Genomic DNA, 15,051 nt, shown 5'->3' with positions numbered 1-15,051 from the left:
AATCTGAATATTGATTTATAAAGTTGATATTTAATGACTGAATTCTAACCTACATAGTTGGTCGATATTATGCTCTGGATAAGATATAGCTGTTAATATGTATTGGTAAGTAGTCTTAAATTTGCAACGGGAACATCTACAAGAAGCAAGATATACAAGCCTAATATTTCAATGAGGAGTTTAACATATACTGTAATGAATAAATCATAACAGAATACAACTTGATACATTTATATAAGTTTCTCTAGTGTATTGCATTCTTTAACCTGAACTGTTTTTTACAATAATAATAATAAGACTTTCATTATCCGTTTTTAGACAATACAGTCAGAGCTTACTTCAAGCTGATGTGAACCCTTTTTCTAATTCGTTTATAGATATTAAATAGTAATATTCATTTCAATGGAGTTTTAAAATGTCTGATATGAAATAGTCTTCATCAATGGGACTAGATGATCGTAGACTGTGTCACTAGAACAAATCGATAATTAGCCTTTATTGAGTGATCAAAAATGTTTACTTCAAATCAAATTAGGCGCTGATTATATTGTTCATAATCGAAAATGAATACAACTTCACTAAAGTTCTAAAATAAACGTGCTTTATTACATTTTATCATGATTTATTCACAGTATATCTCAAGCAAACTACTTCAATATTGCCATCAGTCACAAAGGTGTTTAAGCAAAGTGTAATAATGGCTAAGAGTGAAACTCAAAATGCTATACATCTTCACCATCTCAAACTCAAAATGTGTATTTTATCCTATTTGGAACTTGTCACTTGAATATATATGTATCATAGTATTGATGTTAAAACATGTATTGAAACCCTGTGCCTTTGTTTCAAATCCCAGTGTTATTCATATAGAGTTTATTAATGAACATCAACACTAGGATACAGATAAAACCCATCAATGAGTTCTGTATACTATTGTTAATCATTATTCTCAGAAGGGGGTTTTGGGGAGATTTTAATAATTTTATATAGATGAGATCATGAGTCAATCCAAGCTAGATTACCATGGAGAACCTGGAAGCACTGGACGGACGTTTCGCCCTACTGCTGGACTCCTCAGCAGCGCGCATCCATCAATAAATATTATCATAGAGAGAATTAGTGAATTGTAGATGAAGATGTTTTTTGAAGACTACATTTAGTTTGTCAGTGATATTCGTTATGTAAGATAACGTTGTGAACTAAGGAATATTGAACAATTGTTTTTTTTTAATATAGGTAATACTAGTCAATATGCATCTAAAATTCTATAGGAGTTAAAATGAGGAATTTCAGTTCTTATTGGTGAAACGTCAAGCTTTTTTTGAAGTGTAAAACAACGCCATAGCGTTTGAAGCGAAAGGTAATGGGTTCGAGTCTCAGGGTGAACATCAAATCTGAGATGCAGGTACATCCAGCTGACGAGTCCCAGATAGGACGAAACGCGCATCCTGGATTCCACTGCTAGCCACTATCCATTTTTGCTTACAGTGCGTGTAAAACAACAGTTATGATACAGTCCATGGATTATAAGTTGCTGTATACGTAACACATAAATACTATATGTATTATTCTATCCCTTTTTTTAAAATAGAATAATTCTCTGGGTTTAAAATTCATTTACAATAAAAAGAAGGTACATTTTTATAAGAAGAATCAATTCGATATTATTGATTTAGTAACAGAAATAATTTCTCTATAGTACTAATTCGAAGACACGAAATTTGTAATTTTTATTTAGATTAAATTTCATAGACTGATAATGTATGTGATGTGTGAAGTACTTTCAAAATGTCTGGAATTAATCATGATTTATATTTTTAACATATATATAAATATACATGTAAACGTTGTTGAAATTTAATGAATTCTTACTAATTCTATATAGTTGAGACCATGAGTCAATTGAAGCTAAATGACCATGGAAAACCTGGAAGCACCGGACGGCCGTTTCGTCCTAGTGCGGGACTCCTAAACAATGCGCATCCATGATCCCGTCTCGCGAGATTCGAATCCAGGATCTATAAGTCTCACTCGCGAGCACTTAACCTCTAGACCACTGAGCTGGACGGCATCCAACGGTGTTAATGTCTAACTTCAATCAATCCACGAAATTAAGCAACCATTCACCAATGTCTCCAGTGAGTCAGTCTAGCTTCAATTGACTCATGATCTCAATTGTATAAAATTACTAAAATCTCCACAAAACCTCCTTCTAATAATTCTTACTAAACTTATAGGTAGATTTCTCTATTTTAATGTAAATATGGTTTTAATCATGGATTAATGCCATCAACAGAGGAATCACTGAAATCCATCGAATACTGAACAATTCTTTCTAACCTAGATTTTGATTCCTGTTTAGTGTGTATCAAAAACTCAATCAAAGATTACTCCTAGAAATATGAAGTTCTACGGCATTAGCATATCTCATTGAAATCACTTAGTTTAAATCTAATAAAGTATAAATTTTAACTTCAGTGAATTAGGATCTACATGAAGTGAACAGTTATCCATGTTAATAATGCAACATACTTATGAAGTACATATTAGGCTAGAAATTATTCTCAGAAATCATGATAACGTGTAATTTCTTCACAAATTTACAAAGTGTTTCTGAAGATGGACTTAGTTGGAGGAATTTGTTTTATCCAAGAAAAAGAAAATGGCATAATGAAGACGAGTTATATAATCTGTAAGTGTTGTTATGAAATTCATAGAATATTTTAGTTGTTTCCTACACATTTATGTAAATCGATATGGAAGTAATAATCTAAGACAATTTAAACAGTTCTTATGTTTATCTCCATCCTCTTTTTGGATTTAATATTGAGAATAATGCTTGAATCGAACACAACCTGACTTATTTAAATCATTGAAGGGGAAAACACTACATTCACCTAAACTATACTGAATTACTTCTTTAATCAAAGTAATACCATTTATTCCAAAGAAGTTAATCTTGTGTAATCATGAAAAACTGTGTTTACGTGTTTTAACACCTAATTAAATAAGTAGCAGTTTTAAATAATTCTTGGAAAAGATTTGTATCTTGTCATTATTGTCATAAACGGGATAATTCAAGTCATGTTTAATAATAATGTGAATATTATGTTCGTTGTATAAATTAAGTGGCTGTTTGAACTCTTGGTAAATTGTTGAGTACTTGAAGTCACAGGTACTTGATTAAACCCTCAATGTAAACATCAAGAATGAGATCAAGATACATCTAATGGACAAGTCTCATAGGGTACGAAACGTGTGTCCTTAATTCCACTGCTAGCCACACTTCATCTATTCAGTAAACAACAATTCTATTTAAAAATAAAGTAGATTATTGCTCAACTGATGACGTCCCAGCTACTATGTGAAGCTAAAAGCAAGTAGAAGCTAGAACTCTTCTTGGATTTCCATAATAGCTAAATATATAACTGTCCAAATCGATAATATTGCGTCTTTTTCAAAGTATCTCTCTATCTAATATGTATGAAGAAAGTTGATCTTCAGTCAATAAATACTATTCAGTTGTTGACGTTATTGATTAGAATTTTATCAATCTTTGTTAACATATAGAAATACAGAGCTGAATGCTGCGAATCAAACTGTTTCTAGCAGCGATATAAATATTATACCTGTTGAACGAGATAATAGCTATCTGAACTTAATAGTTCAATAAATAATGCTTAGGGTGTTTCAAACAAAAGGTATTAAGTTGAATTCCCGAAATCGAACATTAGACAATATATATGTACAACTAACAGATGAATTTTGAATAAGACGAAGCCCTTATCTTTGAATTACCTATAAACCCACAATCAATCTATTCTGTGTTGTTGTAACTACAAGGAAGCCATAGTTATGTAGTGAAAGGAATCCTATTGAGTTTCCTTCATTCAGACACATTATTGATGTTATTTGAACTATAATTATTAATAACATTTCAACTCGTAAATTTTTGGTAATAGTAAATATATATAAAAAAAATTAAACACATGAAGATCTGGAAACACTGGACGGCCGTATCGTCCTAGTATGGGACTCCTCAGCAATGCACATCCACGATCTCGCCTCGCGAGATTATAACCCAGGATCTATCAGTGTCGCGCACGAACGCTTAATCTCTAGACCATATTGACTAAGTGAAATGTAAGTAAAATCGATTGTATAAGAGAGTGGATATGCACTGCTGAGGAGTCCCATAATAGGATGAAATGGCTATCCAGTGCTTCCAGGTTTTCCATGGTAGTCTAGCTTCAATTGACTCATGAATTAGACTATAAAATTACTAAAATCTCCACAAAACCCCTTCTGATATAAAGATCTGTTATTATTAATTGAATGTATATAATGTAAGTTATTAATTTCTTAAACATTATGAATAGTTTTCAAATTATGTTTTCTAGTATGCTAATCAGTGAAAAGGGGCCGATTTTAGTTGGTGTTCATGTGAATTTCAAGTGACAGTTTATCTGAAATTAACTAGATTTGCATAATTTATTGTTATGTAATATAAATTCTATAAAACCAATATAATAATTACTATTGGAAAAGTTAATTTATTGTAGATTATTTCTAAAGATAGATATATACTTATATATAAATGATCTAGTTTATATGAGTCTCTTTTTAAGAATAAAACATTTCAGAAGGGGTTTTGTGGAGATTTCAGTATTTTCATAGTTGAAATCATGAGTCAATTGAAGCTAGCACACCATGAAAAACCTGGAAGCACTGGATGGCCGTTTCGTCCTGTTGTGGGACTCCTCAGCAGTGCACATCCACGATCCCGCCTCGTAGGATTCGAACCCAGGACCAGTGGAGTTCAACCACGTCTGCTGTGAGATATCAACTCACTGAAGACAATTGGTGAACGGTTGCTCAAACTTCGTGGAATAAAACATTTCATCAATATCTAGTCTATGAAAGTTAGAATACTCCTTTTTCTAGTTTTTTTCTTTACAAGTTAACATCCAAAACATCTAGAAAACATATCAATTTGTTCCACAGAATTATATGCTAATTAAACTCAGAGTTCGTTAGAAAGACAAACAAAAGAAATATTAAGTAAGTTCATTTTGTATTGTTTGTTAGAATCTTCCCATTGATATTTAGGACTGAAATTGATCCATCTCTTATTGGCAAATATACATCCTATGAGGATTGCCTCGATATTGCCTTAAGTCACAAGCATTATAAGCTTGGATGGATTATGGCTAGCAGTGGAATCCAGGACGAATGTTCCGTCAATAACACTGAATTTTCAGTTTACTGGTTCCTATGGAGTTAAGTACATTGATGTGTACTTGAAAAATTTAGTTGTAAACACTCTTTGACTTGACTGTGAACGAAAAAGGATATGTAGTTTTATCATAAACCATCTCATCAATTTTAGACTAGTTGACTTCTTTTAAGGGATTCTTTAGAATGTTGCACAAGTCTAACTAGATGATTTCAAATTGGTTCATGATTTATCAATCCAGAAATCCAAGCAGACATAAGTTATTCAAAAGAAATACTCACCATTTATTGGCTTAACATGGTTATAAAAAGTAATGCTAACAATTTTGTTGTAATAACATCATAACTTAGTTTGTATCCATTTCCTTCATTTACTAATCATATGATTATTTTGTATCGTTTAATATCCTACTATAAATACTGGTTACTGATAAACGGTTTCTGGAACGTTAAGCACCTACGAGTTTACTGTTATGAAAATGAATTGGGTTGTGACTGTCATTAGAATCGAAAACTCCGGTTTCGTTGTATTTAGGACTCGTCAGTCGGATGTCCCTGTAACCTAGTGTTGATATTCATACTATGACTTAAACCCACTGCCTTTCACTTTAAATTCTCAACGTGTTATCCACTGAAACTTTGGTTTCAGATAACCACTAGCTTGTGCAATGGGTAGTGAAAATCAGCACTGTAATTTAGGTACAGCCAATTGATAAATTCCAAATAAAATGAAATATAAACATCCTGGATTCCAATGCTAGTCACTATCCGACTTTATTTAAAAATCCTAATGACTGATACTAATAGTGTGTGTATCCAAACAAGCTACACATATATCGAAAGAGACTGATCGATAACAAACATTGACATCAATAATGGGAAGTTTAAAACCCTAACAACTCAATTGAATTCTTAATAATTCGTTTCCTTTTGTCAAAGATCAATTAACTAAACTACATCTTCTGTGTCTAGTTTTATTTTTGTTTCTTGAGAGTAGTTCACCAATTTCTTTTTTCATTACAATAGCAAAGTAATCAACCGTATTGTTCAATTATTTCCTCACTGTACACTTATAATTAGAAAAACTCTCACTCACAGTAAATAAACTAAGGGAAGAGAAAACTATTCAAAATCGTTTTTTAGTACATTAAGCTACAGTGAGTGGAAATTCTCATTATACGATGTAATTCTATACTAATTAAATAATTTACTCAGTGAATAGTCTATATAAGTTTATTCGCTTATTTATATCATAACATTAGTTTACTCAGAGCACATATTGGTATGTTTGTATTGGAGTTAACAGTAAAACCCAGGACAGGTATTTAATCCTAATGTGAACTCATCAACTGGATGTATATTCATCGCAGTATGTTGTTGTTCACACTTACACTCAAATTTAATAACTAACGGTTCATACGTCAGAACATTATTCGCTCAGTTACTAATAGCAACTAACTTGTTCAATGTATACGATATTTATTCAAAAGATTTTAAATTATAGCGTTATTTATATGTTCAAGAGTGAATTTCGAACTGTCGTTGTTGGAATACAGTCTACAAAATTCACTACAGTTATATTGAACAACTCTTTTAATAAATCATCAAATCTCTGGACTCCGTAATAGGCAATTAATTCACTTAATTTATGCTTATTATCTTATTATTCACTTCAATTATTGAATAATATGATGTCTTTTACTGGGAAATGTCTTTAACCTAAAATAATTTAACTTAATCTACTAACCAATTAAAAATTTATGAACATAACCTTAAGTTGTGTATTGTGTATGAAGACAAGTAATTGTAACAGGGGTGCTTAGAAAGAATTTGGTATTTGGTAACTTGGTATTTGAATCTTCAATATCTTTTTAGAAGGGGCTTTTTTGGAGATGTTAGTAATTTTATAGTTGAGTTCATGAGTTAATTGAAGCTAGACTACCATGGAAAACCTGGAAGCACTGGACAGCCGTTTCGTCCTATTATGGGACTCCTCAGCAGTGTGCATCCACGATCCCGCCTCACGAGATTCGAATCCAGGACCTATTAGTCTCGCGTGCGAGCGCTCAACCACTAGACCACTGAGCTGTCCGGAATCCAACGCTGTTAGTGTCTAACTTCAACCAGTGCACGAAATTGAGCAACCATTCACCAATGTCTACAGTGAGTTACTACCTCCCCACAGACCCGGCTGAACTCCACTGTTCACTGCTTCTCACTAGAACTCCAGGAAATGTCTCTTGAAGCAAGTCACTAGTGAGATAGTAACTCTTTGAAGACAATAGTGGATAGTGGCGCAATTTCGTGGATTGATTGAAGTTAGACATTAACAACCCTTGTCTAGAGGTTAAGCGTTCGTGCGCGACACAGATAGGTCCTGGATTCGAATCTCGCGAGGCGGGATCATGGATGCGCATTGCTGGGGAGTTCCACACTAGGACGACATGGCCATCTAGTGCTCCCAAGTTTTCCATGGTGGTCTAGCTTCAATCGACTCATGATTTCAACTATATATAGTAATATTTTGTTTTAAGAAAAAAAAAGAAAATTTTTACAATTATTATTTATTTTAATAGTTGAGATCATGAATCAATTGAAGCTAGACTACCATGGAAAACCTGGAAGCACTAGACAACCGTTTCGTCGTATTATGGGACTCCTCAGCAGTGTACATCCACTCTCTTATACAATCGATTTTATTTACATTTCACTTAATCAATGTTTACAGTTACATCAAAGTGAACAATATTCGAAAGAGAATTTGTCTATAATTTAGTAGAGAAGGGGAGTGATATTTTTTTCATTGTTCTTTGATTAAACAGGGAATAGGAATAGTGTTTTGTGAATTTGCAGTGTATCCTCATCTTAATATTTAATATACGTGCAATATCTATAACATTTAATGAATAGACACTGTATACAAAAGGATAATTTTTCACTGATTTCATTTATAAGCTCTAACACTCATTGTATTTGCTTTTATTTTTCATCCGACAAGTTGAAATGAGGATAAAGTCCCCACTGAAAATTACACCCTCCTGTTCAGCACTGAGACATTAAAAGAAGGTCGATTATCATTACACATTAAACAATAATATTTTCTTTCTTTTAAAAAGTTGTAACCTTGTTGAACATTGAACAATATGCCTTATACAACATATCTTAATTATGAAGTAGTGAAGTTTTTTCTCAAAAATTTAGGTTTCTAGTATAATCCAGATTCGTACACTGTTTATTAGTTGGTGAGAGATAGAGATCATGGATCTGCGAACAGTCACATACTAGAATGAAATGGTTGTCCAGTGGTTCCAGGTTCTCACTAATAGTCTAGATTAGATAGATTCATGATTTCAATAAGACTATAAAATTATGTAAGTAGTAAGTGTATATAAATCATCATTTAATTGTTAACCTTACAAAGTTTTAGTACTTAAATGTACAAGCAAACTTCGACTGCTGTTTAGAATTAGGTGATTATTCTATTTTACACATAGTCAGTAAATAAGTTGTGGGTTTAAGAATTCTGGTCAGCGGTATATGCTCCATTGGGGAGGGGGTGTAACAGCCATAAGTAAAAGTAAAGTAAATAAGTTCTTTTCACTAATAAATCAAACCAAAGAAAACCATTCAACTTCACACGGTGCTAGTTCATTTTTGAGATAATTTTACTGACTAACAAATGCCTTGGTTTTAGGTAAGTAGACTTGTATTTAATAATGTAGCTTTTGAACTCAGTATTATCTAAATTATGTTTACATGCTATGCTGGCGATGTTTGGAAGAGAGTTAGGGGTGGCCAAACCAAAACGTGGCATCAGAGCTTGAAGTCACTAACTTCTAGTCTAAGCCATGTTGGTAGATGCAGACTACTTGTTTGGGGTCCGCATGACTATCATAACCAATGTTTAGAGACTGTGGGTGACATGGCTCAGAATCGATCACAATGGCGTAGGTGTATACACTCCCTGTCTTCCCTTAAACTATGAGATTAAAATTGTTTCATATTTGTCTTTCTTCCTGTACTATATCCTTATGTACAACCTTTCTTTTATATATTACCACCATTAAATTAACTACTTCTATGAATTCGGTGTTCATCTTGTTGTGCTAACGAGGTATGGCAACTTGGACCGATGCATATATGTGGCTGGTCCTACGTTGTAGCTGATTGACTGACTTACATATAATTTGTATTTATCACGACAAGTATTTAAATTGGTACTGTGAGGTTTCAATTCTCAATCATCACCTCCTAGATTGAATTCCCTCTGTAAATATTTTTAGTCTATAATATGTTTACTGCCTTTGTGCGAAGCTAATATTTAAATACTTAATAGCAATTCAGTAATCTATAGGTTAATAGGTCATCATAAATTCTGAATGTCATCTGTTGAATCCGTGGTGAGGTTATGAAATGACTACTGTTAAAGAGTCCCATACACAGCGATCTAGTAATCCTTGATTTTCACTGACCGTCTAATTTAAATCAGTTCGTAATGTAAAACCACAATAATTTACACATGATTAAAATGATTATATCCCTATAGAAGGGGACATGGGATTATAATACTTACTGGAAATGCATTTATATCACAAATTAATGAATCATCTTTAATAGTCTGACAAATTTGTTTACTTTGAATTTGATGTTTAATAAACTTCGATTGAATAGATGATGTATTGTTCAAATTATCATTTTTATTAGAATGAGATTCTTTCATAGAATTTCTGCTGAGATCACTGTTTCTAGACGAAGATCGTAAATACTTTTTATGGGAAATACGAAATTTCAAAGAATTGTTTGAATCATTTTTGAATTCATCTTTCTGTCCATCTTTTTTCTCATCATTATCATCTTCTTCGACATGAGGATCATCATCATAATCATTGTTACCACAGTCTTGGTCCTCCTCTCCTTCTTCTACTTCCTCTATATCTTTTTCTTCTAAATTATATTCATCAGTTGGTTTAATTTTAGATGAAGAAATAGGAGAATTTATAGATGATAAAGAAGAATTATCATCGGAACCAGATAAAGATAATTGATTTACTATATCACTTGATACTGGACTTTGTTCTCTAACAGCTGGACATGATTTTTTATGATAATAATATGATGCACCCCAACGATAACGTTTTGAACAACCAGGACAACAATATTTACCTTCAGTACTATGTTTACCTTCTACATGTTGTTTCAATGATAAACGTGAACTAAACTCTTTACCACAATGATAACATGATTTTGGTGAATTAACTAATGTTGTTATTGTTGTAGATATAGAATGAATATTATTCTCTGGACTATTATTAAAATTATTCTGTTGTAAATGATAATCTAATCGATCATTATCCATAACATCAATTATAGGACTTGAAGATATTTGTAATGATGATGTTGGTATAGGAGAAGATAAATGATTTTTTGGTATTTCACATGGTAACTCTTGTAATTCAGAACGTTGAATATCATTCATATCTGAAGTATTTGTTGTTATAAATGAATTCTTTTCAGTAGGGGGATCTAATACATTCAATGGATTATTATTATTATTATTTTGTTCATTTTGGGATTTATTTAAATCAATAATATTTAGATCATTTTCATTATTATCATTATAATTATTGATTTTATTATAATTAAATTTTTCATTAATTTTTTTTAAATTTTCATAATTGATTTCTTCATTTTTTATTGATTTTTGTTGATTTTTTGTTAATTTTATTTCATTTAATAAATTAGAATTATTATTTGAAGTTATTAGATTGTTCATTATTGAATTTTTATATTTTTCTGATCGTTCATGATCAGTATGATTTTGTATATTCTTATCATCTTGATGACGTAATTTATTCGAAGTGACTGTAGTATCAAATGGAAAAATGGATGGTGTTTGTTTATATGATGTCATCATTGGCGGTGGTGGTGATGATGACGATGATGACGGAGATGTGGTCCTTCACGACTCCCTGGCTGGGGTCCGAGATGTGATGGTCCTAGGTTAAATCCGGTGAGGATTTATTTATATTCACTGTTAATGTATTTTAAAGTAGAATGAAACGGTTGTACTAAATTTTTTAAAAGATTACAATTAGATATATGTGTTATATAACTCGATATTTCATTAAAGCGCATTCCACATATACATAATAGATTATTTAATATATTGGTGGCATCTAAAGCATGATTATTATTTGTTGGTGAAGATAAACTTGACATTGATGATGATGAAGATACCGCAGTAGTTAGTTTTGAAGCGATTGATGACAAAACACTATTGATCGGAAAATTTAACTCTGACTGGAAAGAAGAAGGTTCATTTAAATAGTTAAAATCAATTGATTCATTTGAGTTTGGCATCAATAACGGTGGTACAAAATGTGATGATTGAAAAATCGATTGATTTGTAAATGGTGGTAATAAATTTGAACGATTAATTGATGAAAATGATGACAATGATTGATTGAATAAATTGGAACCTAACTGAAGTCGTGTAGATGACGATGATGATGTCGGTAAAGACGGGACTGATATTGAAGATGATTGTGTATTCATTGAATGATGATAAGGTGATACCATCGTCAATGAAGTTGTTGTTGTTGTGGCTGTTGAAGATGATGATGTGAAAGAATTAGTAAATCCTAAAGGAGGTGGTGGTATATTTGAAAATGGTGGGATTTGAAAATGCATACTCATTGCTGCTGCAGCGGCAGCAGCAGCTGCTAACGCGGTAAAATTATTTAAATGTGGCGGTGGCATCAAACTGACATCATCGTCATTATTATTATCACTGATATTATTATTACTGTTATTATGAAACATATTTGAATTGTTAGACAATTCCATTAAACTTGTTGATGAATTTGAATTAAATGGTGGTAAACATAAAGAATGTCCATATGATGAAATTGCTTCATTCCCACCTAGATTGCCGTTGGAATTTCTTAATGATGTTAAACTATTGTAGAAAGTATCATTAATTTGTGAATTTATTGAACGTAAACTTGTAAGTGAATCTGATGTAATTGGGAAGTTTTTTCTAATATCTGGATAATTAAGGTTATGATGATGATGGTGATGATGATTACGTTTCATTGAACTATTACAACTATTATTATTACTATGTTGATTATTGTGAGCAGTATTTGTTGACATAGTAACAGTTATTGTAGTATTATTTATATCATTGCTTGTACATGCAGTTGATGTTGTAGGTCGTTTTTTACATGTACGTTGATGATGATAAAATACTGGTGGCCAACGATATTTTTTAGCACAATAACGACATGTATATTTTGGTGGATAATGTATATGCATATGCTGATCTAATAATGCTTTTGATTTGAATGCTTTAATACAATGACAACATTTAAATGGTCTTGATAAATCTGTTATATTTTCAATGGATGTTGTTGTTGGTGTTGGTGGTAAGTTGTTTACTGAATTATTCTGCTGAGATTGATGTGATTGTCGATGATGTTGGTCATGGTGATGATCCATTTTTAAATCTTTCATATGACCATGATAAAGCGATGTTGGATGACTGTTAGTATTGAATTCACTCATATGTAATGAATTTACAGATGTAGTACAATTGTAAGTATCATTATTACTAAGGTTTAATTCAATCATTGGTGAATCTATTGAATTATCCAATGATAATGTTGATGATGAAGATTTGGTTGTATCATTGTAGTATGATTTACCAAGAGATTGTAGATTTGATAAGAAATGTGAATAGGAATTCTGTGAATTTGTACCATGTGAGGGGTAAGGTGAACATAAATTAATATTTTTATGATTATTACTACTGTCAATATTATCAGAAAGGGTTGAATTAGATGAAAAACGACTTGACAACGAAAAGTGATTATTATTATTATTGCTTAAATAGTTATGGATTGTCGATGATCCACATGAGGATTTCAATAAATCATTGAAATTTTTCTCAAAATCAAATGTTGAACTATTAATTAATCCATTCAATAATGGGGATACACATGAACCATGATTATACTGTTGTGATTGGTTAATTGTCGAAGGTGTTTGTGTATTCTTCATATGTAAATTCAAAGAACTCATATTATTACTGTTACTATGACTAATGGTATCAGTGATATTGGAGGCAGATGTATTAGTGGTATTACTACCACCAGCTATAGTGCTTCCAATAATGTTGCCAATATTTCCAGTGAATGATATAAACTTTGGACATTCAGTTAAATGATTAATTAATTCACCAGTATGTTGAAAACCAGTTTGATGGCATGCATTACACACTAATTTTTTATCTAACATAGAAACATCATGATATTGATCATTGTTAGAACGTATTCTTGATGGTGATGATGTTGGTGATGATGATGATGAATGATTTCTTGAAAGATGATGCATTTGTTTTAAATGATTATAACGTTGACGATGATTATTTTGATGTTGTTGGGACTGATAATGACGATGATCTTGTTCGTGATCCTGATTATTTTTTATTGAATAATAATTAGGAGTATCACTGGATGGCATTATACTATCGGTATTCGTTGATGTTATCATTGTCTTCACTGATGATGATGATGTGTTGGTAGTAATCACATTATTAGTATTACTAATAGTAGCAGATGAAGAGAATTGATCAAAACAATCGTATGAATTTAAACAGTTATCAAATAATTGATGCTTTAAATAATATACTAATTGATCATATGATTCATTACATTTAGTACATGTAAATTGACCAACGTTATCATGTTCCAATTCAAAATGTTTACACAAAACTGATATATCTGTACTTGTGAAAGGACATTGTGGACAACTGACATTAGGTGATAGGTGGTTATTATTACTATTACCAGTATTATTATTATTATTATTTAAGGATGGTGGCGATATGGAAGAGATGGATGAAGAGGGAATTTCATTTGAACGAAATGACAAGTCTAATGCTGATTGGAATAAACTTGAATTCGCTTTGTTGTTTACATTATTCTTAATTAAAATATTATTGTCATTACTGTTATCATTATTGTGAACTCTGTTAATTGAAAAATTATTTAAATTTGCTGATTGAAAACATTTATTCCATTCGGATGACATAACCATTGCTGTATTCTTAGCTATAACTTCAGCGAAATTTGACGCAGTCATCATAAATTCATGACATTGACATGCATGTTCCATAAATTCACTTGAATCTAACATTATTCGACCACATGGACATGTAAATTGATTAGGTAAAAGAGATTTATTGTCAATATTATTATTATTATTATCAGTTTGATTTGAATCCAGACGTGCACGTTTCAAAGAATTCATAGAACTAAACAAAGATGACGATGGTGATAATGATGATAATGATGATGAGGAAGATGAAGAAGAAGAAGATGATGATGATATGGGTGAATTGTTCAATGTTGTCGTATTAATATTTGAAATTGTTGTAACCGTCGTAGACATTGGTTTTGATGTGGTTATCTTTAATGGTGAAGACATTGATATTGAAGGAGATGAACATGTTAATGAAGTTTCATATGAAAATTTCTGTAAATTATCATATTTGTCATTATCAAATTTTAGATTATCTTCATGACACAATAATTCACTACTTATTTTATTCAATTTTTGAGTAGTATTTAAATGACTATTTTCATTCATGTTACTTCTCTCAAAGTGATTGTGTTTAATTATCAATTATAGTTTTTATGAAATGAATAGATTATTAAATCCAACCATTAATCATTAATTGTATAACCAATCAGTGATTAGTTTATATAAAGGAGTACGGAATGGTCGATCCTCACAGTATGCAATATAGATAGA

The 15,051-nt window shown here is 31.4% G+C and overlaps 1 protein-coding gene across 1 annotated transcript; it reads right to left on the bottom strand.

Moving 5' to 3' along the window:
• Nucleotides 1-3,331: 3,331 nt before the first annotated feature.
• Nucleotides 3,332-14,547, bottom strand: Smp_143180 (putative zinc finger protein; the record flags this gene model as incomplete). The annotated part of the gene is made up of 7 exons (XM_018796624.1): nucleotides 3,332-3,370; nucleotides 9,809-10,068; nucleotides 10,294-10,555; nucleotides 10,595-10,713; nucleotides 11,928-13,526; nucleotides 13,749-14,018; nucleotides 14,193-14,547. The coding sequence occupies 7 exons, from the start codon at nucleotides 14,545-14,547 to the stop codon at nucleotides 3,332-3,334; spliced, it is 2,904 nt and encodes a 967-aa protein (XP_018651747.1).
• Nucleotides 14,548-15,051: the final 504 nt, after the last annotated feature.

This window comes from Schistosoma mansoni, chromosome 4 (assembly GCF_000237925.1).
Source record: "Schistosoma mansoni strain Puerto Rico chromosome 4, complete genome".
NCBI lineage: Eukaryota > Metazoa > Platyhelminthes > Trematoda > Strigeidida > Schistosomatidae > Schistosoma > Schistosoma mansoni.
Note: the sequence above shows the minus strand (reverse complement) of the source record. Positions and strands in the feature narration are given on the sequence as shown.